Source organism: Zootoca vivipara, chromosome 15 (assembly GCF_963506605.1).
Source record: "Zootoca vivipara chromosome 15, rZooViv1.1, whole genome shotgun sequence".
Classification (NCBI taxonomy): domain Eukaryota; kingdom Metazoa; phylum Chordata; class Lepidosauria; order Squamata; family Lacertidae; genus Zootoca; species Zootoca vivipara.
In genome coordinates, this window is record NC_083290.1 from 34,024,342 (window position 1) to 34,049,866 (window position 25,525).

The following is a 25,525-nucleotide window of genomic DNA, read 5'->3' on the forward strand; positions in this document are numbered from 1 at the left end:
CTTTTCCAGGGAGTCTTCTCTTCTCATGAGGTGGCCAAAGTATTGGAGCCTCAGCTTCACGATCTGTCCTTCCAGTGAGCACTCAGGGCTGATTTCCTTCAGAATGGATAGGTTTGATCTTCTTGCAGTCCATGGGACTCTCAAGAGTCTCCTCCAGCACCATAATTCAAAAGCATCAATTCTTCAGCAGTCAGCCTTCTTTATGGTCCAGCTCTCACTTCCATACATCACTAGTGGGAAAACCATAGCTTTAACTATACGAACCTTTGTCGGCAAGGTGATGTCTCTGCTTTTTAAGATGCTGTCTAGGTTTGTCATTGCTTTTCTCCCAAGAAGCAGGCGTCTTTTAATTTCGTGACTGCTGTCACCATCTGCAGTGATCATGGAACCCAAGAAAGTAAAATCTCTCACTGCCTCCATTTCTTCCCCTTCTATTTGCCAGGAGGTGATGGGACCAGTGGCCATGATCTTAGGTTTTTTGATGTTGAGTTTCAGACCATATTTTTGCGCTCTCCTCTTTCACCCTCATTAAAAGGTTCTTTAATTCCTCCTCACTTTCTGCCATCAAGGTTGTGTCATCAGCATATCTGAGGATATGCTGTTACCTGGAGGAAATTTCACACGAAATCACTGAAGAACCTTTATTGAGCCTTAGCAGTCCCCTTTTCTTCTTGCTGCTAATACCATTTTGTCTATGTTTCCTTGAGAATATTCAGATGCCTGGAAAGCATAGAAGGGGCTTGACTTGATCAGAAAACCTTTCACTTATATTAAAATCACTGGAAAGAAATGGAGGGGTGGGGGAGGTTCAGAGGGAAAGAGAAAGAATAGCTGTGTAGGCAATTTCCTTCATTACCACCACCTAACAATAGGACTGGGGGGGGGAGCTTCTCCCCTGCCCCCCTCCCATTCTCCCAAGCAAGCTGTGCTTCATCAAAATCAACAATTATTTAATGAAATGTTGTCAACTTACATAGGTAGAGGTGGGAGTAGTAGGAGGGTGGTGGGTGGAATTTCATGGCGTATATTCATAAATAACAACTTAGCTACGGAAAGAACAGCACAGATCAAATTGCTGTCATGCTGGGCATTTTCTGCAACAAGTAGGGTATGCTTTATTAAGAAGCCATCTTCTCTACAAATCCAATGTTGTGCAGGGCAAGATGTCATAAAAGTCATGTGTTGGTAACCTCAACACTTGATTACTGCAATGCGCTCTATGTGGAGCTACCCTTGGTCCAGTGACTCCAGCTTGTTGTAGGGATACACTATCGCCTGCACATTAACTCCAGTGCTCAAAAGTCTGGACTTGGTGCTCATACACTCCTGGGGCAGGTTCAAGGTTCTTGTGTTAATTTGCAAGGCCCTTAGCAACTTGAGCCTAGGAGACCTCAAGGACCGCCAATCCCTTATACCCCTGCCCAACCATCTGTGGATGCCCCTGTTAATGGCTCAGATGCACGACTCATATCCACCAGGAGCTGTGTGTTTAGAATTGTGGGCCCAATATAATGTGATTCCTTTGCAGTTGAGATGCGCATGTACATAAAATCATGCAAAAAAAATAAAATCAGAAACAAGCTATTCTGAAAAGATGCATTCTTAATTGCCTGTATTATCCTGACAGAATAGAAAAGTTATTTTGATGGGGTTCCCAATGTTCTATCAGCATGTTAAATGTGACTTGTTGAAGATCTTGTTGAAGACCTTCGCCAATTGATCTGCACAGCCCCTCAACACCCTTCCTGTGATACCATCAGGTCCAGCAGCCTTCCTTGGATTCACCATCCTCAATACCTGTCTCACCTCATGGTCCTTTACAGTGAATGTGTGGCTGAAAATGTGTTTTTTTGTTTTGTTTCTTGTTTTTGTTTTTATGGGATAGCAGCCAATTTCATTGTAATTACAAAATGACAATAAAGAAATCTAATCTAATCTAAAGGGAGCTGGGGCAGGGCAAGGCATCAGTAGCACCCTGGACAGTTCCAGTCAGGGCCCAGCCTGCAGCTTTAACATAACAGCAGAGCTCAGATGTTGTTTCAGCAACAGCCAGCCTCCGACTGAGCCTTAAATAGGAGCCTTAAGCATCCCAGTAGCTAGCTCCATCTTCCATTAGTATTTTCAATTAAATACTCATCTTCCATGAGTATTTTCATGTAAAGGGACAAAGCCTGCTTTAGAAATCATTGACTTCTGTAAAATGAGAGAGACCATGGCCTTCGGAGCTGGAGTCCTTAGAGTCAGAGGAGAGCAATGCAGCCTCCTCAGGCCAGTGAAATACTAGCACTACAGGCTCTTCTTCCACAAGTGTTGCTTGTGTAGTAGCACTTGCATTACTGGTCACACCCCGAGAGGGGTTCTCACCCGCCTCTGAATCCCCAAACTCATGCCCCGCAAAGAAGGGAGATCCGACTAGAGGGTCATTCCAAGTGGTGGCCCTGTATAGAGAGCCTCTTGGCTTGACCCAGTAGCCACCATATCTATTCTTGTGCCAAATAGGCCTTGTTGAAGCATCACCTTGTTGAACTGGTGACCTGGAAATGAAAGGCTTTGTACTGCCTTATTTCCCTACCTCTGAGCTTCTCCCTAGGGAGCAATCCTCTACTCTCAACAGAGTCCTCCCTTCCACCCTCTCCTTTATTATTATTTAACAGAAACACCTGATCCATTGGCAGCAGACAATTGGGAGGGATTAATAAGACAAAGGAGGTTGTAACCCCGAAATCCTCATTTAGTAGCAGCATCACCAGCTGGGTTTCTACGGCAACAAGAAAAGGCACACTTTCCAAAACTGCTCCAGCGCACGGGAGATGTCTCTCTCTCTCTCTCTCTCTCTCTCTCTCTCTCTCTCTCTCTCTCTCATGTGTGTGTGTGTGTGTTGCACATTGACACTTCTTCTTATGTGTGTATGTCCACATCAGGCACATGATTTTGCCAGGGAGGCATCAGCGAGTGGACAAGTGTCTGTTGCCACCTTTCAGCGTCAACACAGAAGAGCTAAATCACGTCTTATCTTCCCCCGCCCTTCCCCCTGACACTCAGGGAGGAGGAAAAAGGCAGCTGGGACTTGTGTACAATCTCGTGGGTTGCACCCACATGCCATCGAATATGATGTCAAGCCGTTTGTCTGCTGCGTGGGAGATTTGGCGGGGCAGGAGGGGAGGAAGTGCCGGCGATCCGTCTCCTGCATGAGCGGCGGGCGCAGGGCCCTCACGCTGGAAGCTTGGCAGGTGCGACAGATGATCCTTGTCTGAAGCCAGCTCCTTTGCCTTGATTGATTTTCTCTCGCGTCCCCCTCCCTCTCCGCCCCCTTGCGTGCGCTTTCACTGCTGATTGTTACTGGGAAATTCAATTGTGTGTGAACTCTCGAGCGCCCTTTGTCCGTTCGCTGCTTCCCAGTCGATAGAGAGTAATTAGGGTTGTAAATAATGGGCAGAGCCTGTGAGCTCGCTGGGCTGCTGGGCAGATGTGAAGCTTGGCCACCTCTTGGGTTTTAGTTTCAGGGGATTAGAAGGGGGCAGATCTTTCATGTATGCAGCGTAGAAAATCTCGCACTGATGCCCTCTCCCCTTGAGTCTTGCTGCTAAGGAGGGCAGCAGATCAAGAGCAGCTTTTCCCCGCCTGGGGCTTTCTAGATGTTTTGGATTCTTATTCCCATCAGGCCCCATCCAGCTTGGCCAGTGGTCAGGGATGATGGGAATTGCAGTCCAACAACATCTGTAGAGCAGCAGGTTGGGGAAGACAGCACTAGGGCGAAAGATGTGAAGGTTGCAACCATCAGGAAGTGATGTAAATTGAGGTGGCATTTCAGCCTTATAAATTTAATATTATTGTTATTAAATATTGCATAATGTTAAATACAGTTTCTTTACTGTTTGGGAGATAAGGAGGTATGGAGAATGTGCACTTAAAATATGCCCCTTTCTTGAGGTAGGGCTGTAGCTCCATGATAGAGTATATCCTTTGCATGAAAATGATCCCGGGTTCAGTCCAAGTAGGAGTGGGAGAGACCCACTTCTGTAGGGCTGCCATATTTCAAAAAGTGAAAATCCAGACACAAAAGTTGTTGCTTTAGTGTAGTTTATGTGATTTTTTTTTTTTTTTGCAAAGTTGTTGCAAAAATCGCCAAAACTGACACTGCTGACATGGGTTGCCATATATCCGGATTTTTCCGGACATTTTAGCGATTTCTGCCTGGACACTACTTCCGACTGCAGTATTCCAGGTGTGTCCAGGAAATTCTGGACATTTGGCAACCCTACCCTTCTGAAACCCTAGAGAGCTGCTGCGAGCCAGCGTAGACAGAGCTGAGCTAGGTGGACCAATGTTCTTGACTCGGAAGAAGGCAGCTGCCTGTGCTCCTCTCTCTGTTTTCTTTCGTGTCAGGGAATGAAAAACTGCACCAGGGAGATTTACTTCTCTCCTGGCTGTTATGTCGACTCAACGCTTCACAACGATATCCGTTTACCGAGCAAAAGCGTTGGAAGTCCCAGACAATTCAGAACAGCATCAAAAAAACCTTCCTGTGAAAAGGGGAACCCAAGACAACACAAGGAGTTCAAAGGATGTTAAACCCGACACCACATGAAACTCCGCATAAGTCAGACTCCTAGATGGGGGCGGGGGAGATGGCTTGCCTTGCTCTTCTCCAAAGAGTTCAAAGCCATTTACAAATGGCCCTAGGGTTGCCATTGCTGGTCATCTCATGAGGTCCACAGCTTGCTCGCTCTGCCTTCAGTCAGCCTCCACTTGCCTGCCTTCCTACTAGCAACAGTCCTGGGGTGGGGGGTCACAAACACAGGCTGGGGATCCTCAAGACTGGCAGCAGGTGTGTGTGTGTGTGTAGAAAGGAGGGGCATCATGAAGTCTTAAGTGCACTGTCTGACCTTGGAATGACAGCTGACTCTTGATGGGAGACCCATGGAAAACTTGGGAGGGCAGAATAGAGCAGAACTGGCTGCCTGGAACCCTGGGGCACTCCACACAGCAACATTTTGTTGCAGGCTCCACTTGTTCTCTTGATTACCTCTCTTACCTCTGCCTTGCAGTTCGCCTGCCCCTCTTTTCACTGTCTGTCTATGCTCGTGTCAGTTTGCTGATCAGAGGATGTAAGGACGATATTTCAGCTTCGATTCATGGCTGTTACTGTAGCTGGCCGAGGCCAAGGGTGCCCTCTTAATCCTTCATGCCCTGCTCCCTGGCCCCCTTCCACCCCCTGCCTCCTCCATTTCCCTTTCCTCTCGCCGCTTGCATGACTTGGTTTGCCTCCGTTCAATAGGGCTCTTATTTAGTGTCATTTCTCATAGTGTCAGGGCAAGCTCCCTCCAAGCGCATCTGATCAATGGCATTGATCCACAATAAAACTGGCACCAACGTCAAGCGCCCGGAGAAGCGCAAGCGCTAAACACTTCTTAGCTAGGGCAGGCCGGGCGCTGAGTTCATTAGCACAGCCACTGGCTTTCTCAGACAAATGAATGGCAGTCCCATTAATAACCAAGTCTTTTGTCTGGAAGCCTGTGTTTAATTGCACTGTCCATAACTGTTTTGCTGTAAACGTAGATTCAGCCTGTTATGGCAGATGGCAGAGGTGGCCCGGCAGATGTTGTTAAAGACTCCAACTCCCATCATCCCTGATCCTTTGTCATGCTGGGTAGGACTGATGGGAGTGGCAGTCCCAACACCATCCAGGGGGCGCCAAGATGACTACCCTTGATCTATGGTCAGGCAAATAGTGTTGTATTCGGCGGTAGCCCTATTTAGAGTAGACCCACTGAAATCAATGGTTAGGTTAACTTGGGTTCATTAATTTCAGTGAGTCTACTCTAAGTAGAGCTTAGTTGGAAACTTGGAGAAGGAAGGAGCGGGCCCACTAGCCTTGCTGTAAGCTCCATAGGTTCCGCCAGACCTCCAAACAATGGTTTGTGTCCAGTGCTGGTCCTGCTCAGAGCAGGTGCATTGAAATCAATAGGCATTGCTAACTTTGGCCCATTAATTTCAGTGGGTCTACTCTGTGTAGATGTTAGTTGAAGATGACCCAAGTTGTATGGGCTTCTTTATATATGATCCCAGACTCTGCAAGAAGCCAAGTCTCCGACCACATGGAGTGAGGCATCACATGTACAAGCTGTATGTACACACCTGGGCTCAGTTCAGAGGCTCAGTGAAACACATGGAAGTTGGGGGCAAGGCCAGTGGACATGATTCCACTCTGGTTCTGTGCATTCAGCTGATGGATGAGCACAGTATATTAGGTAAGCAGAAATGAGCAGGGGAGTGGGTATGATAATGGGGGGGGGACCACATTGCAGTCCCTACCCATGACATCTTCAGCATCTCCAGCCTGTACATTATGTGTGGACATCTGAAGAGGACAAGCCTGTCTTTCAGGCCTCCATGCAGTCTGGAAACCCAATCCAGGAAGCAACACGCAAATCGGGGGGGGGGGAGCTTAAGAAATGCTCTGATCCTCCACTGACGGGTGCAGTATATGAATAAAGATGACAGAAGCTGTAAGGCAAGTTTTGCTTTTTTGCTTGATCCGCTTTTAGGAAAGCACACTGCCTAATCAAGTAGCGAAGTACCGTATATAAAGCACATTTACATAACTGCAATCCTGAGCAAAATGAATTTCCTTTTTTACGCAAAATGCACAATGTGATTCTTGCAAATTAGTGGAAACGTTTCCCAACATCTCTTCCTTTTCGTTCCTTAATTTTGTGTGCCAAGTCTGTCAAGCAAATTCCTCTAGTGTAAACAACGCAGCAGGCAGAAGTATTTAATAACTGCCAAATTGATTTCTCATTACTAGGTTACTTCTTAGCGTTTTGTATCACTGCGCCGATACGGATTTCTCTTATTGCGTTAAATAATAGGCAAGTCCATAGGAAATGATTTATGGTCTTCCCCCATGTTAATTCCACATGGGCACCTTGTCTCTGAGTAAGAAATCTCTTAACGTGTTTCCTCTCTCATAACAAGCAATTTCTGTGTAAAATGTAGCCTAGTAATGGCTTCACTTTGTTTGTGATGACAGATAGGCAGAAGAGAGATTGGGGGGGGGGGAGCAAGAATTATGCTTCTCAAAGTGCAAGCAAAGATGAATGCTGTTTTCCTGCAGAATTAAGCCTCTTGGAACTGTGTGTCGCTGTGTGTATTTGAGGAGGAGTCCACTGTTGATTCCCTCCCAGACATTTTTTTGTAGTTCTGCAAAGCTTGAGGTTCCCCCCCAGCCTGCTAATACCTCCCTCTCATGCATGGATGAATCCATTTCAGCTACATAGGTAGTGGCACTCACAGTGTGAACATAGGAATTAGAGGGATTGATAGAAGATGCTTGGAGCAAACATTGGGAAGGGTGGTGCTGCCTTCGTGTTTGGCATGCAAGAATCCAGCTCCCCAACACACTGGAAAACACAAGGCTGAACCAGCTAGACTTACTGCCTCTTATTATTTCCTAGTCTGCTTTTGGGGAGAGGGAATCTTCTGTGTATTCCCTCTGTTAGCTGCGAGAGGAAAGTTTGCACACATAATTTAGTAACTCGCCGATTTCTTTCCTGTGCATTCAGAACAGGCAGGTGATAGCTCAGATTAAAGGTTTCCATTGACACATTTACTGCTGCCTGTCAGTACTGTCCCAGGCAGTACATCTCCAGGTAATCAATTAATACCTGCCTTTAATTGACTATTTAATTACGCGTTACTAAACAACCTGATGGATATGAATCCCATCACCTGTAACTTTGGTGGCGGCAAAGAAGCAAATTGCAATCTGTCACATAAAAGGCTTATAAGGTGCTGCAAAGATCACTTCCCTTCTGTGGTGGTGGGAGAAGAACAGAAATGTCACAGCCCATCGGAAATGAGAGCAGCCCATCACATGAGAGGAAAAAATGCTACAAGTGTTGATCCTATTTGGGAAATAATAGGAAGGTACACCACAGTGTAATACTATTGGTATGGTAGGGCCAACCAAGAGGAACAGCAAAGGCCAGACAGCTGATCATCAAGTCAGGCAAGCTTTCCCACTTTATTCATTTACAGCAGTGTTCCTCAACCTTGGGCCTCCAGCTGTTTTGGGACTACAACTCCCATCATCCTTAGCTAGCAGGACCAGTGGCCGGGGATGATGGGAGTTGTAGTTCCAAAACAGCTGGAGGCCCAAGGTTGAGGAACACTGATTTCCAGCATTTTTACCCTGCCTTTTAGCCAAAAAGGCTGTCAGGGTGGCTTACGAAAGTAAATTCTAAGATGGTCCTTGCCCTCAGGCTCAGTCTGAAGCACAAAAGTGTGATTTTGTACACAATGGAGAAGCATGGATTTTAGATGGTTTAATCTTAATGGCATTTTTGCACAGTGGTAACTCGGGTTACAGATGCTTCAGGTTACAGACTCCGCCAACCCAGAAATAGTACCTCGGGTTAAGAACTTTACTTCAGGATGAGAACAGAAATCGTGCGGCGGCAGCGGGAGGCCCCATTAGCTAAAGTGGTAACTCAGGTTAAGAACAGTTTCAGGTTAAGAACGGACCTCCAGAACGAATTAAGTTCTTAACCCGAGGTACCACTGTATTCCCAACATGATGCAGTGGTTCATGCTGGGAAGTGCCTTAGTTCAGTGGCAGAGTATCTCCTTTGCATGCAGAAGATCGTTTAGTCCCCAAATAGGACCGGGAATGTCCCCAGACTGAAGCTCTGGGAAGCCAATTCAAGTCAGTAGATGATACTGAGGTGGATGGACCAATGTATAAACCAGCTTCCTTTCTTCCTGTGTTAGAGTGCCCAACTAGCACTGGGAAGAACTGGGTTCAAATTCCTCCTTGGCCATGAAATTTACTTGGTGACTTGTACCATTCTCAGGCTAACCTACCTTTCAGGGTTATTTTGATGACCCAGCGGGCAATATTAGGAACAGAAGAAGGTCCTTGCTGGATCAGACCCAAGCACCTCCTTAGACCAGCATCGCTTTCTCCTACAGCAGCCAATCAGTTTATTTTTAAAGTAAGCCTACAAATGGTACTTGAGGACAGTAGTCCTGTCCCTTTGTGGATCGCTAGTAACTGGTATTCAGAGACATGTTGCCTTTATTGTATGTGCATGCATGTCATCCTGAGCATGGGATTAAAAATAATCAAGAATCACTATTTAATTAATAATGAATGACAACCTAGGTAAGTACCTTAACACTGCAGCCATATGCAAGCTGACAGGTTCAGAAATCTTGCCTTCGTGATCTTGCTGTCTTTAACCCTCTCGTTTCCCTCTCCTCAAATCCTAAGGTAACTTCTATTAGAAATGTCTGCCTGCTGTAAACTTTTTCACCTGGGCCGCAGCTGAGATAAATGCATGAAATTTCATACGTGCCCTCCTGTTCTTGTTTTGTCTTGCCTTGCCTAATAGTGACCTCGGACCGTATCCCGCCTATTATTCGCCGAGGACCAACCAATCAAACACTTGCCATAGACTCTACCGCACAGCTGCAGTGCCATGTGACTGGGAACCCCCTTCCCAGCATCCAGTGGTTGAAAGACGGACAGCGGATCGTGGGCAGCGACCCTAGAGTGAGCCTATTGGACAATGGAACTCTACAGATTATGAACCTACAGGTATGTTTCTTGCTTCTCTCCTCCTTAGCAGCAGACACAAGTTTCTGTTTCTTGGAGCAGCAGAACTATTTTATTTTAGCATCCCTGCCATGCTCATGAAATTGACAAATTGGAAAGAGCGCATCCATGTTCTTAGCATTTCTTATTGTTGGGCTTAAGAACATAAGAAAAGCCCTGCTGGATCTAGACCAGTGGTGGCCAAACTTGGCCCTCCAGCTGTTTTGGGACTACAATTCCCATCATCCCTGACAACTGGTCCTGTTAGCTAGGGATTATGGGAGTTGTAGTCCAAAAACAGCTGGAGGGCCACGTTTGGCCACCACTGATCTTAGACCTACATTCTGTTCTCCAATGACCAACCAGATGCCCAATAGTCCTCTCCCACTTATGTTCCCCAGCAACTTTTTTACTCAAAAGCATAGGACCTCCAATACCACAGGTAGTACCTGGTGATGTTTTTACATCCATATGTGGCCATGGGGAGCAGTCATTATGAGATGAAATGTCACCAATATACAGATGTCCCCTGGTTCTGGTTCTTTGTATCATCTGAGTCAGGTGAGATTCTGCAAGTCTGAACCAGTGCCTGCACTCAGTGCTTGCTAAGCTATTCAGTTCTTTATGCTTAAGCCAAGAAATTGTTTCTATAACTACATTAATGGCTCAGGACTACTGAGGACACCCAGAAAACTGTGCTCAGGGAGTGGGCCATCAGCCAACCCCAATAAATTGGCTCTGTTGGGGGCGAAATAGCAGCTCTTCAACTTTATGGACTGCTAGGGCGAAACGGGGATAGAATGCTGGCACCCTATCTTCCATCTGCACTTCACAGCTACCGGGAACATCGTTGAACTTACCTACCTCCTTCTTGAACTTATTTAAAAAAACAAGAAAAAACAAAAATTGAGTCAAGAAGTTGTAAGAACTTAGTAAAATCTGACATTGCAGGTTCACTTTAGATAGCTCATAAGTTTTCATGGCACTTTGTAAGTAGTTGTCATTTTTTCACAAATCTGATAAATTGTTTTTGAACAAGGATATTAACTGTGTGAATAATTGTCACCTATGTGCTGTACGGGTTGCACCTCCACTCAGTAGTAAGCAGGATGAGGGCTTATGCCAGACAGAATGGAACCCTGCAGAAACAAGTAGCATAACACCATGAGGCCAGAATACAGGTCCCCAATATTACCTAAAGGAAACAGCCCTGTGGGTATTAGTAGAACCATGTACAAATGTGCATAGCCTGGGAGGAGATATCAGTCGGTTCACAGATGTATATATTGGGATGACATCCGCTGATTGACAGGTGGTTGACTCTATCCGAGGAATCTCCAAACTTTGGTCCTCCAGATGTTTTTGGACTACAATTCCCATCTTCCCCAACCACTGGTCCTGATAGCTAGGGATCATGTGAGTTGTAGGCCAAAACATCTGGAGGGCTGCAGTTTGGGGGTGCCTGCTCTATCCCTCTTTTCTGGCGCAGTTAACTATCATTCCTCCCAGCAGATGCAATTTGCACCTTTAAATACATAGATGCATTTAGCATCACATCCAGTTATGCCCACAAGAGGGTACATCAATGGTATATGGCCTGCGTGTTAATATCTGTGACAGCAGGCGGATTCATGTGCCCATCTTTTATATGATAAAATCAACACAAGTTCTCTCCCTCGTAACCAGTGGCCTTGAGTTCATTTGAACCAACCTTGTGAATGCTCTGACGTGTGTCCAGATCATGGCTTGCTACTTCACGGTGAATTCTGTCCCTCCGGCAAACAAGCATCCAGCAAGCGAATGAATTCCACACTGTAGTTAGGGGATGAATTGCTTGCTTTCATAATCGTGGTAAATTGCTAAGTAATGAAATTACTTGATAAAAAAAGGGGAAGCCTGTAATTGCCTGATTCGAAACTGTATAGGAATTGTTCAACCCTCCTGAAAGCTGGCTCAGAAAATGGACTCATAAGCTTCTGTGTGCTTATTAAGACATTAATGTTGTTAACAGGCAGTAAGCAATTGCTTTGTTTTACTGGCTAAAAAAACAGCTGAATGCAATTTTCTTGCTCTTAACAAAGTGAATATCAATAAACAAAGAGCCAAGCCAGCCAAATCAGTCCCTTTGCGACACAGCTGAATCTGAAAACACACTTTGCAGCAAATTCCATTATGGGCAAAGTTATACATAACTTGTCGCTGGGAGCTCGATCATAATTAACCCTCTTTAACTGAACCTCTCACAGCCACAATTCTCTTTAATTGTCAGCTCCTCTGCTGAATACTCTTCCGTCTTCTTCCAAAGACTCAGAAATCTGTAAATGTCTCGTTGTGATGACATTTAAAAATAAACCAATCCTTCCATTAGCTATGTTCAAGGTCAACTCACAGAGTATTGCCAAGTATCTCCCAGACATAAGCTACACAGCATTTGTGGGGAGATTTCTCGCATTCTGAGAACATTTGTGATGTGTGTGGTCTCCTATCCCACTGATACAGGAAACTGGTGTGGTGGTGATATCTGGGCTCAATTCAGCATGCTGGTTTTGATCTTCAAAGCCCATTTTGGAATGGGACCCTTGGTATCTGAAGGAGGACCTCTTTCCATAGTAACCTACCTAAGCCATTGCACCTGCCCTCACGAAGTTGATTCACTACCATGAGCCCCAGTCAAAATATCTAGAAAGCACCAGATCAAGGAAGAATGCTGGAGATCATGAATGGAGACCCTTCTCCAAGTGATGTATCCAACTGAGATACAGTGAAGAGAAAGGGCATTTTCAGCAGTGCCTCTCCCTACAGCCTTACTTATTGCATTTATACCCCAGGTTTATCTCCAAGAAACTCAAGGTGACATACATGGTTCTCTCCTTATTTAATCCCCACAACAATCCGGTGTGGTTAGCCTGAGAGGCAGTGACTGGCCCAAGGTCTCACAGTCAGCTTCATGGCCGAGTGGGGATTCAAACCCTAGTCTCCCAGGTCCTACTCCTGCCAGCTAACCACTACACTACCACACTGCCTCTCTTTTAATTTGTGGAATGTGCTCTTCAGAGAGGTGTGCCTGGCACCCATTTTTTGTATTTTCAGTGCCAGGAAAATCCCTTTTGTATTTTCCAAGGCCTTTTCAGCTTGATGTTACGCTGCAGCTTTCAGCACAATTGTTTAGCTCCGTGACTTTATTGTAACTGATCATCACTGGAATCTCTTGACCTCTCTTTTAAAGCAGTTTGTTTTGGATTTTATGGTTCTTCTTTGAAGCTGTCTCGTAGTCACTGCAGATTTTAATTTGTCTTGCTTTGTACACCTGTTCTTTGGTGGCTGATGAATTGAATGGATGGATGTACGTATACAGTAAGGAAATACTTAAGCAATTGGATTTTGTTTTGTAAATGGCTTAGGTGCCACCTTGGCATTAAACCTGGGAGAGGGCCTTCTTGGTGGCTGCTCCCATACTTTGGAAGTCCTTTTGTGGAGAAGATAGATTGGCTTACTTCTTGTCCTTCCATCAGCAGACTTTCTTGTTCCAAGAGGCTTTTGGGAACTGACTGCTTTTAATGAAAGGGCTGGTACTATGATGTTTTGATTGTAATGATCTTATGTGACATTATATGTATTCTACTAAACATTCTACTAATGTTTAATTAGCAATGTTTAATTGTTCCTAAATGATGGCTTTTTAATATGTTCTTAGCTGTTCCTATTTTATAGCCATTTTGAGTCCTTGTCAGGCTAAAAGGTGGTATGTAAATAAAATAAATATATAAATAATGAAAAATATAAATCAGCAGCAACAATACTTTCCTCCACATCGGTCTGCCCATGCACTGAAGATTGTTGTCTATAGCCCTCCTCCAGGTGCACCCAGTTAGGGCAGGCTTTAAGGTTTGGCATTGTGGGACACCAGCCCAAGCCCATAGCCCTACAGGGTTCCCAATCCCACTCTCTGGAGACTCCGACTGCGCAGCCTCTTGTGTTCATCTGCCATTGCCAAGCATGCAAGCAGTGATGAGAGTTAAGGACAGGCATCCCCAAACTGCAGCCCTCCAGATGTTTTGGCCCGCAACTCCCATGATCCCTAGCTAACAGGACCCAGTGGTCGGGGAAGATGTGAATTGTAGTCCAAAACATCTGGAGGGCCGAAGTTTGGGGGTGCCTGGTTAAGGAGATACAGCAGTATTCTCCACCTTCTTTGAGTTCTCCTTCTGGGCGGTTGCATGGATGGGGCCCAGAAGGACAGGGTCAGCAAATGGACAGCTGTGCCTTGGAGAGGGGCCCACAGGTGACATATTGACACCCCCCTAAAAAAAACCCCCACCTGGAGCCAGCATGGTCCTCAGCAGCCGAAGCAAGGCAGCTCAGCAAATAGCAGGATGTTCAACCATAGAATGATAGGGTGCTTTTTAGTTTTGCAAGGTAGGAATTGTGATACAGCAACAGCCCTCTGGAAACATCTGGAGCATCAGGCTCCAGAAGAGGCACATCCTAATGGTCAGAAGGGAAACTGTATCATTCTGTGGCTCCAGTATTTACCTCTATGTGCAGAGGGACCTGGTGGGACACATCACATGCACTTTGATGCATTACAGTCATGCGTAGTTTTACAGCTCCGATTCCCCACAGGTTCAACCAACACCACATCGCCTGACATCTCCACATAATCCTCCCTGCTACAAGCTTATTTATGTATATTTACAATATAGCGGGTTGGGGGGTGGGGTAGGAGATGATGGGAAATGTGGTGCCTCTCATCCCAGTGGGAAATCAAAGTTGTAAACCACACTGCTGTAATAAATGCATTGGAATGTGCATGAAGTATCACCCTGTAACAGTTGGATAACCAGGGAGAAAGGCATTTTGTGCAAACATGGAGCCCTCAGAACCCCTCCTAGTGGTGCAGCAATAAAACTGCTAGCACATTTGCAAAGCTAAGCAGGGTCCGGTAGGGTTTCAAATTGGATGGGAGACCATGTTGTTGAGGTTCCTGCACTGTAGAGGGTTGGACTAGATTCTGTGATTCTAAGGTAGGATTGGCTGAACATTTGCTTTCTCACCATTAAGATGTCCCTCCAGAGCTCAGTATTATTGATGAATTGGGACGCGGTTTGCGCTGTGGTCTAAACCACTGAGCCTCTTGGGCTTGCCAATCAGAAGGTTGGTAGTTCAAATTCCCGTGATGGGTTGAGCTCCCGTTGCTCAGTCCCAGCTCCTGCAAACCTAACATTTCAAAAACACACCAGTGCAAGTAGATAAATGGGTACCGCTGCAGCAGGAAGGTAAACAACATTTCCATGCACTCTGGTTTCTGTCACAGTGTTCTGTTACGCCAGAAGTGGTTTAGTCATGCTGGCCACATGACACAGAAAGCTGTCTCTGGACAAATGTCAGGTCCCTTGGCCTGAAGGCGCTGCAACCCTGGGCTCCCTTGGCCTGAGCGCTGCAACCCCGTAGTCACCTTTGACCACTGGCGGAGGAAGAGGAGTGCGGGGGGAGCACACTGCCCCCAGCAGCACGATCCCATTCGGGTGCCATCGCGGCCGCCCCCCACCCGCGCTGGGCACCACACTTCCTCAGGTGGCGCACCACGCCCCCAGGACACATGCCACACCCCTGTGGGTGGCGCATCACGCCCCCAGGATGCGCGCCAGCCCGCCCCCGCCTGCTCTCCACCCCCCAGTGCCAGAGCATGAAGCTCCGCCACTGCCTTTGACTGGACTTAACCATCCAGGGGTCCTTTACCCTTTTACTATAGATGAGGCAGGCAAGGTGCAAGTTTACCTTGATCTAGTAGGATGCTTTGGGGTTGGGGGCCCATCAACAGCTAATTGCTGCAAATCTCCTATCTACAACGAGTTTTTGAAAGAGGCCACTATGAAAGTGAGGACTGACCTGTAGCTACTGATCGGGTAGGACCAAGCCACTCTCCCATCATCACTATTGCTGCAATCTTCATGGATGGGGTTGTGGCAGGGTAACAATGAGGTTGGGACTACAGTATGTGGACACACTGTTGGGAGCTTGGCCTTATGCTCCTCTCCACCCACCAGGGGCCATGTCAGCCAGTCAGGCTCCCCCCTGCGCAGGTGGGCTGGTGGCTCAGTGCGGCCCCTCTATGCTCCGGTGAGGGTGGGGTTGCTGCGGCAGCGAGGGCAGGGCCGGTGCAACCCCAGCCCAGCATGTGTGGGCCTGCCCTGGACACCAGCAGCCCATGCTATGCCACTGCATTGGGCACAGTAAAGCCACATGGCTCGTTCTTGGGAGGCTGAACACCACAAAGGAAGGCAAACTCCTTTGTTCTTCTTGTGCCCTTTGGGTAAAGGCTCTATAGCTCAGCGGTAGAGCATCTGTTTTTCATGCAGAAGGTCCCAGGCTCAATCCCCGGCATCTCTAGGTAGGGCTGGGAGAAAGCCCTGCTGAAATCCTGGAGAGTTGCTTCCTTGGTGCATAATTTGAACATAGCTCTAGGCTGTGAGGAGGCTCCTGACTCCGAACAGCTCAGGTGGAGCTTTTGGGGGCAGTCTATAGCTCTCTCCCCTCCACCAAACAATCCCAAGGTGGGTGTGTCCAACTTGCCCTTTCGTTGCACCGGAGTCAGATCAGGCGATGGGGTAACGTGGAGGTTATTCATGAATTACTTATCAAAACACAGAGCTCACGCTAAACATTTGTTTAAAAATTGATGCTGGCAGTCAGCGGGGAGTGAAATATTTCACGTTAGTTTTGTGCCTTCATTGTGTCAGAGTCAGAAGGTTAATGCATCTGCCGGGTCCCAGCGCGCCTAATAGCATCGTTTTATAGCAGTTGTGGCTCTTTGCCCAGGAAAAAATTAGAGCTGTCAGTTGGACTGGAGGACTAGCATGAGTTAATGGTCCCCCAGGACAGGCCGCCTCATCAGGCCACTCTGATTCATGGGGAAAAGTGGGACAGCCGTCCCCAAGTTGCAGCTTCAGAGCCCACCTGGTGGGGACATTAAAGAGATCCGCTCTCTTCCTGCTCACTGCCCCATTGCAGTGGCAAGCTGCAAGCCATTCTCCACCTCCATTTCAGTGCCTTTGCTTATCGCTCTCCATGGGAGAACATGTGCTCTGTATGCAAAAGATTCTAGGGTCAGTCCCTGGTACCAGCAATTCAAAAGATTAGGTAGCAAGAAATGGGGCAGACCTCTGCCAGAGACCATGAAGATGTAGCTGCTGCCATTCAGAGTAGGTGATCCTGAGATTGATAGACAAATAGGCTGAGCTGCCATAAGGCAAGTCTCTATCTTATATTTGCACTCCTCCATCATCAATTCAGTGTTAGAAACTCAGGTATATAAGCTAGGCACCAAACAGCTCCTTAAACCAGGGTTACAGTCACCAAAACGAAATGCTTCATCGCCATTTTGGGGCAAGATGGTTCGAAAGTTGTTTTTTTCAAAGTTGTATTTTTGGTTCCTACAATTCATTCTGATTGTGCAGATAAACTATAATGGACAAAATTTTACAGGGTGTGTTGCTAGAATCCCCAGGCATCCGTCTTCAGATGGTGGAGACGTCAGGTGCCATCCTGGCACCCGGGCATCTTCACTTGGTTGCAAGTGGCCAATAGGCAAGTGCAAAATGTGCCTGGAAAATTTCAAACACTACCTGATTGGTCACCCCTGATTTATAGTCTGTAATGGTGTGATGGTTGTTGTTGTTGCTGCTGTTGTTTTAAATCATTTGTTTTGTTGCTTTTTAATTTTATAATTGTTTTATTGTTCTGTGTTATGCACTGCATTGTGAACGGTCCTGGGATCCCCATTTGTTGAAGGGCAGTTTAAAAGCTCAGTACATACATACATACATACATACATACATACATACATACATACATTTCTTGGCATGTCACCTTCACTCCGGCTGAGGCCGGTGTGCCTGCTGCAACCTCTTGCAGGCAGTGACAGCCCAGCCACAGTTATTGAGGTCCAAACAGGACTGGATTTCTGCAAAGGAGCAATCCTCAGAAATGCCAGTTAGTTCAGAATCCTGAGGCTAGACTGCCAGCCCTGGGGTACATTTATCCCTATGGGACATGGATGGTGCTCTTGGGCTTGCCGATCAGAAGGTTGGTAGTTCGAATCCCCACAGCGGGGTGAGCTCCCATTGCTCTGTCCCAGGTCCTGCCAACTTAGCAGTTCAAAAGCACGCCAGTGCAAGTAGATAAATAGGTAGTGCTGCAGCAGGAAGGTGAACAGCATTTCCAGACAGAAGCAGCTTAGTCATGCTGGCCACATGACCCGGAAAGCTGTCTGTGTACAAACGCCGGCTCCCTCGGCCTGAAAGCAAGATGAGCGCCGCACCCCATAGTTTCCTTTGACTGGACTTAACCATCCAGGCTCCCTTTACCTTTTTTACCTTTTACACTCATCCCTGATTCTGAAGCATCTCCACTGGCTGCCAGTCCATTTCCAAGTAGAATCAACATGAGGGTGCCTGAAGGATCGCCTCCTTCCAGATGTGAAAGGCCACAGCTCAGTTGCCTTTGTGTACAGAAGATATTGGGCTCAATTCCTAGCAGCTCCAAGTAGGGCTGGGAAAGGCCTTTGCTTGAAAGCCTGCCAGTCAGTGTAGACAATACTGAGCTAGATGGACCAACAGTCTTACCCAGTAGAAGGGAACTTCTTATATTCCTATTTTCCCATGCGCTAAGACAGGCATAGGCAATCTCGGCCCTCCAGATGTTTTGGGACTATAACTCCCATCATCCCTAGCTAACAGGACCAGTGGTCAGGGATGATGGGAACTGTAGTCCCAAAACATCTGGAGTTTGCCTTTGCCTGTGCTAAGATGACCATTAGAGGATCTTCTCCAAGTGCTTCTCACTTCTGAGGTTAGGTGAGTGGCTCTTAGTGAGATGGCCTTTTGGCCATGGGGTTCTGTCTGTGGCAGAGTTGGGGAACATGTGGCCCACAGATGTTGTTGAACCCCAATTCCCATCAGTCCCAAACCCAGCTTCCTTATTACTAATCTACAGGATGCTCTCCCTATTCCGTCTGTCCTTTCAGCAATAGGCAAAGACCTTTTTAGTTTAATTTTCCCAGGCCTTCTAAAATGTCATCCTGAACTTCTTCATTTTTTAAGTGCCGTTGTGTTTTTTCATCTGCTGCATTTTATTAGCTCTGCCTTTTCAATTTATTTTTTTATCCTCATTGTTTGAATTGGGTGGCTTTTTCTTCTTCTTTTCCCTTCCCTTAAATGTTATCTGCCCTGGAAATATTCATATTGGCAGGATACCCACTTTTAAAAAATAAATAAAGCAGCCTTTATCATTAACCGCCTATGTGGGAGGGAGGGATTATGAAAGATAACTACTATATGGCAGGTAGTTTTATTATCCCCATATTAAAGATTAGAGGGGTGAGGCCAGGGCAGCTCAGTGAATTTGCACCGGAGGAGCAATTAAAAACAGAGGAGGTTCCAGCTCTTGGGCTTCATGCACAGCCATACTTGGAATGCTGTGTGCAGCTCTGATTATCGGACCTCAGAAGGGAAATTGTAGAGCTGGGGAAAGTGTAGAAAGGGGCAAGGCACATACATAAGTTACAGTATTCACAACCCAAATATGTGGGGATGCCTTAAAAGGGAAGCAGGTAGACAAATCCGTGGAGGTTATAGCTGCTAGTTGTGCTCGCTATATACAGTGCTATTTTTCTAGAATTTTCTAGATTTTTTCTAGAAAAAGAAACACCTCCCTCATGAACACCTTAGAACAGCAATGGCAACTATCAGAGAGATGCTGGAACTGAGTTCCTGTGAGTTCTCCTTGGAAAAAAGCCTTGGCTATATAATAGATCATCATTCTCCGTCAATGTGTGCTGTCCCCCCTTTTGAGTGGTCTGGAACCCCAGCAAGGTGAAAGTGTGGGATTCTGCCTATCTGATGTTGACCAAAGGGTAATGGCGGGGGTAGCCGAGTTTTTGGTAGCAGTCCTCCAAGGAGCAGGTTAACAGGGGAAAACCCCAGATTCTACATATACATATATACAATCAGTCTATGTAGCCAACTGCTGCCTTTTTTATATATATTTCAAGGCTCTTATATGTGATTTTCTCTTTTATGGTTTTATTTGCAAAATGCCTAATAAAGGTTTGATAAGTATAAGTATAATAGATAATAGAATTGTAGAGTTGGAAGGGAGCCACGAGGGTCATCTAGTCCAACCCCCTGCAATGCAGGAATATTTTGCCCAATGTGGGGCTCAAACCCATGGCTAGCAACTGAGCCATGGGTGTGATTATAGCACCTACAGGATCAGAGCCAGTATGCCTCTGAATAACTAGTTACCAGGGAACCAAAAGGTATTGTTGTGCTCATATATGACTTGGGTCCCAGCTCTCGCCCAGACCACAGCAACAGCGGCTCTTACTCGAGGGTAAGGAAGAGCCAAAGTGGGTATAGTAGCTACAGTGTCAAGACTAGGATCTGGGAGACCAGAGTTCAAAACCCCACTCGTCAACGAAGCAAACTTGCCTCTCAGCCTAACCTACCTCACAAGGTTGTTGTGGGAATTAGACAAGGAGGGGGAAAGCCAAATATGCCACCTTGAGCTCCATGGAGAAAAAGTTGGGATATACCATAAGTGCAATTAATAATGATAATGATGGAAGTTGAGAAGACTTACAGGTTCAGTAACAGGTGATGAGTCACAGCGGCTGCTAGGTTCAGGCTAGAAGACAAGAAAGACAAGGCCATCCAGGCCAGAAGCAGCAGTCCAAGTTTAAGGAGCCCGAGACCAGGGCAAGGAGATCAGAACCGCGCAGAAGCAGCAGAGTTGTCCCAACATGTTGGCATGTCCACCTGCCAAGCTTTAAAGAAAGGTGTGCTTCCTTGTGAGACTTTGGTGCCTTGCGAGATTGCTGAGTGTGCAGACACCCACTGCTTTGGGAAGGATGCTTCTGTCCTCACCAACGGGAACACCACCAGGTCCTGGGTGCCTAGGTGGTGCTCTCTCCTTCTGATTCTCTGTCTCCTCCAGTTATAGCATTCTAACACCACCACCCCCAATTCCGTTGCTGCACTCCTCTCTCCGAGAGGGAAGAGGGGAGATGGATGTCCTGCTTCCACAACTGGGGCAGATACATTCAGGGAGGAGCAAATGCCCACCTCTTCCAGCCACTGTTCCTCAGTCTCAGCACCACCACCCAGTCAGGCCCTTCTTCATCTGTCTCAGCTGCCACTCCAGCCTGTGACACCTTGGACCTAACTCATGGCAACTTGTGGGCTTCCCACAGGCATCTGGTTGGCCACTGTGGGAACAGATCTACCTTTGGTCTAATCCAGCAAGGCCCATGTGCAGACAGGTGCACCAAGTGAACAGGGCGGGGGGAGGCATTCTCTCGCTACTCACCACACACAGAAGATTGTTCCTGGTACATTTCTTCCCATTTACTCTTAGCAAGTGTGTTCTTCTGAGTTGGTATATGGTTCCCACATTAACCATTGCAGTCCTAAGAATGGCTTGCAGGCACATTTCAGCAACCAAACTCTGTGAAGTTGTCAGGGACTGTACAGAGGAGGAATGGTGGAGACCACCTCCCCAGCTTGACCCTTCCAGGGAGGAGGAGAAGGAAGCACCAGGAGGGGCGACAGCTGATTGACAGAGTGTCTTTAGACAGCATTCCAGACCCTCCCTCCATCTCCCAGAACCTGACGAGCCTTGAAAGTAGGAGAGCATAGAGCTCAAAGACAGAGGGCATGTAGCAGCACCCGTAGAAGTGATGAATGAGGAAGTGGGAGAGATGGGGGGGGTGGAGATTCACTCGTGACAACGCCATTATCCAAGAGTCTGGGTTCTGTAGCCTCTCTCTGTAAATACTGAATAAAAAGCAGACGGTAAGAAACATTCCCTTGTCTTTGTACGTTCCCGTGCTCTGAGAAAATGCATAGGACTTCTTCTTAGGATGTCCCAACACACAAACACAGAAGGAGATCTATACAACATCTACTGCCTGCATACCAGAAGGTGAAACACTCCCAAAGCATGAGCTGTGGTTGCAGTGAGTTGTCAGTGGAAATGAATAACATCCTCCCTTTTCTGCATGTTCCAGGTTTCAGACTCGGGATTGTACGTTTGCATCGCTACCAGTTCAACCGGCGAGACAAGATGGAGTGGGTTTCTGGCAGTGCAAGGTCAGTGATGTTGAGGGAAGGGCAGGAACTGGACTCTTGGGCAGCGACTCAAAGGCATGAGGTTCATGTTACTGGACCTTTTCAGACATCCTCTAAATGCATTAACTGGGCACTCGGGGAGAGGCAGTGAAAATGAGCATCCCCACAGAAGGACCACAATCCCCAGTTTCCCAACTTTCATTTCAAAATAAGGAGTAAGCTTTTAGCACTTGTAGAACCTGAGATACGAGGCAAAAGGTACAGACACTTTTTATTAATAGTTTGAGAAAATAGCCTCCTCCCAACTTGCAGTGTTTTATTTTGCTCCTCCCCTTGAAAAAGTTGCTGCAGGCACCCATGATGTGCCCATCATTATTCCCATTGCCCTCTGTGACTTGGAAGACAACTGAAGCAGAGATTCTCTGTCCATTTCCCCAAGTCCGTGAGGCTGGACCTTGGAACTGTGATGAGAGCAACTCAGACTGGAGACCTATGTAAGAGCTGGAAGCTCCAGCCTTTCCTGGCTGTCAGTCAGGCCCTGATTCTGCACGTGGTTTCCCCCTCCTCCCGAGTAGCTTCACATGCAGCTTGCTGGGGAGTGCCTGGTTTCCATCTCCTCTCATCCTGGGGACATGTCAGAGCCAGCCTGCTGGGGTGGCATCTTCAGCCCTGGGACAGGAGATCTCAGGTTCATGGTCTTGGCAGGCCTGAATCCTGACACTTTCCTGAACTTGCAGAGGTTCTGAAAGCAGGGGTTCTGAAATGCACGAGGAGCTTCCACAAACCCTTGCTTCACAGTCACCCTCCAACTCAGGAAGGGCGACAAGAGTTCCCCTCCATGCCTGCTGATCCTGATAATCCCACCATCAGTTAATGTTATTTGCATTTTTTGACAAATAACTTCACATTGAATGCACAGATGCATTTAACATCGCATCTAGTTTTGGCCCTTAGCTATGTCAAGCTTTGAATTGTGTTTCTTCTGCAGTAGCAAGGGGTCAACTTCAGAGCATGCATCACTATTCAGTAGAAAATGCATTTCCTTTTAACCCTGGTCGGCTGTGTACCTACCACTTGCTATACTCCGTGCAAGGATGAGTGGATTAGTTTTTGGGCACAGGCAGCTGCTGTGGAGTTTGGACTCACAAAGCCACAGTCACCTCTCCAGGCCTGCAATTGTAGGCTCACGTGTGTCCCTGGAGCGGAGGACTTGCCTGCCTCCTAGCACAGGAGCCCTGTCTGCATTCGCCTGTGTGAACAGCTCATTTAAAAACCAATAAACTGCCCTCTGATTTTAAGCCCAGCAAGCACATTCCTGCCTTGGAGAGCCATGCCAGGCTGTTAAATGTAAAACCACCTCAAGGAATAAATGTTGTTGATGTGGAGATGCGATGATGAGCCAGGTTTCTCGGACCTCACAGAAGGTTGGGGGGGGGATTTTTTCCCTTGCATGCAAGGAGAGCTCCCATTTCTCCAAGGTTGGTTTTGGAAAACAAACACCCCAGTAAGAAAGCAAAGTCTCAATCCCACTACAAGCCCCCGGCGCCCAGTAATTTGGGAGCTGCTGCTCATTTACAGATGTGCTAGTAAAATAAAATAGAATATATCCAACATTAGCAGTTCTTGAAGCTGCTGGTTCTGCCTTCTAAATTAAGAGAAGGTTCTTTTCCCCAGGAAAGGTAGGGGCATGGACCTTCCTTCATCTTGCCTGCAGCAGGTTGTTGTCTTGGCTTTGCACAGGGGTTGCTGAAAAAACCACATCAGTGCATTTTCTGGTCCTGTTAAGAACACAGTTAGCTTATACCAGGCTTCCTCAAACTTGGCCCTCCAGATGTTTTTGGCCTACAACTCCCATGACCCCTAGCTAGCAGGACCAGTGGTCAGGGATGATGGGAATTGTAGTCTCAAAACATCTGGAGGGCTGAGTTTGAGGAAGCCTGGTTTATATCTTAATTGTTCTGAGCATGCATTCTTGCTTTGTCAAGGTAACACACATTGATAGACCGCAGGTTTTCTGGCTGAAAACTATGCCAGCAAGCTGTGCGGGGCTGAATTCAGCTTGCCCCTTATATAAAGGCCCTGCACCAGTGACCTGATCCCTGCTCCTCTTTTAGGGCTCTCTGCCATTCTCATTCTCTTCTTCCACATTTGCTTCTGCAGAGAACGGGGCTGACCTCCAGACTCAGCTTCCGGAGCCAAGCCTTCTCCCAGGTCCACCCTCTGCACCTCTGGTCACGGACGTCACCAAAAACAGTGTTGCTTTGATCTGGAAGCCAAACCCTGTGAGTGGGGGAGCTGCTGTCAGTTCATACATAATTGAAGCATTCAGGTAACTAATGTTGTTACTCAAAATTAATCCCACCTGCCCCCCCTCCTCCAGTGTCTTTGGGCACAAAATGGAGAGACAGTTTGAGGGTGGTAGAAAGTGTACGGCTTATTACAGGGTTGGGGAGTCATTTTCACCCTGAGGGCCGCATCCCCTCATTCCCAACCCTCTAAGGGCTGCATGCCAGCAGCAGGTGGGGCCAAAAAGGTGGGATAAGACAAACTTCATCAGTGGGCAAGGCCACATTCTCTCTCTCTCTCTCTCTCTCTCTCTCTCTCTCTCTCTCTCTCTCTCACACACACACACACACACACACACACACACACACAATCAATCATGTAGGCACATGGAGAGCTCCTCCAGTGACTCATTTATTGGGTGCTTATCCTGATTGCTTGCACAACATGTGCATAGAGGTTAGACTGCATCTGTATTGAGCATACAGATCAGCTATTGGGTAGCTGGTTGTCTTATCACCCCTTCCCTGTTCTTCAGATTATCTGAGGAGCAGGGAGGGGAGAATTTCATCTCCATCACAATCCTGAGCTTGGCCCCCATGGTGGGCCCCACATTGCAGTGAGTATGAAAAACCCACCTTCCCACTCTTCAGGTCATTCCCCACCCTAGCCAGGCATGGAAGGAGCCAGCAATTCCAACCTGCCTTTGTGCAATCAGAAATGTTTCCATTTTTCTGCAGTTCAGCTTCTGCTAAATATTAAATTATTTGTCTTGTTGCCTTCTGTTCAATGTAATAAAATTAGGTATGCAAGTTATGAATTGAACGTAATTAATGGTGTCATTCTTTCCACACCGTTCATTTCAATGTGAAGGAAACACATTGTATTTTTGTGGGGGGTGAGGGGAGGATCTGTCATCAACAACAGTGATTACTTCTTGGTTCCGGACATGTGAGGAATACGACAGCATTGACAATTTCATTTTCATTTTCTGTTTTCATCAGAATTCTGCAACATCTGTAACCTTGGTTTAGTTGATGGGCAGATCAATCCCACGCATTCTGTTGGGCTGGTAGCCACTGCCACTAGCATAACATGGGTATAATGTAGTCAGAATTCTTGACACCTCCGGTCAGCAAAAACAGAGCATAATGTTTGTGTTGTAACTGCAGGGTTAAAAAAGGAAGACCCTCCCATGCCTGCCGCTTGGCTTGCTGTCAGGTTGTGCAAGAATTGGAATTCTCATTGCAGGTGTCCAGGTCAAACCATCAACTCTCATTTACAATATATAGTGTGTAACCCCCCGCTGCGGTTTTTGCTGCATTTCCTTTCCCAATCACAGCTCCTAAACAATCTCTCTCTCTCAAAATGTCACTCTGGGACTCTCCTGCTGAGGCCAGTTGAGTTGCACAAAATGCAGGAAGCGGCTCCACTGCCTGTGTGATCCTGACATTGCTGCAGAAGCAATGTGCAAACATCTGGATGATCTGAATTAGGGTTGCCTGTGCAATAATGT

The 25,525-nt window shown here is 46.9% G+C and overlaps 1 protein-coding gene across 5 annotated transcripts in view; it reads left to right on the forward strand.

The window, feature by feature from the left end:
* Positions 1–25,525, forward strand: part of ROBO3 (roundabout guidance receptor 3) — a 186,386-nt gene that overhangs the window by 137,136 nt on the left and 23,725 nt on the right. For all 5 annotated transcript variants that reach the window (XM_060268621.1, XM_060268623.1, XM_060268625.1 and 2 more), the window contains 3 exons: positions 9,396–9,601; positions 21,666–21,747; positions 23,887–24,055. In XM_060268621.1, coding sequence (XP_060124604.1) covers positions 9,396–9,601; positions 21,666–21,747; positions 23,887–24,055 — 457 coding nt within the window. The remainder of the gene's footprint in view (positions 1–9,395; positions 9,602–21,665; positions 21,748–23,886; positions 24,056–25,525) is intronic.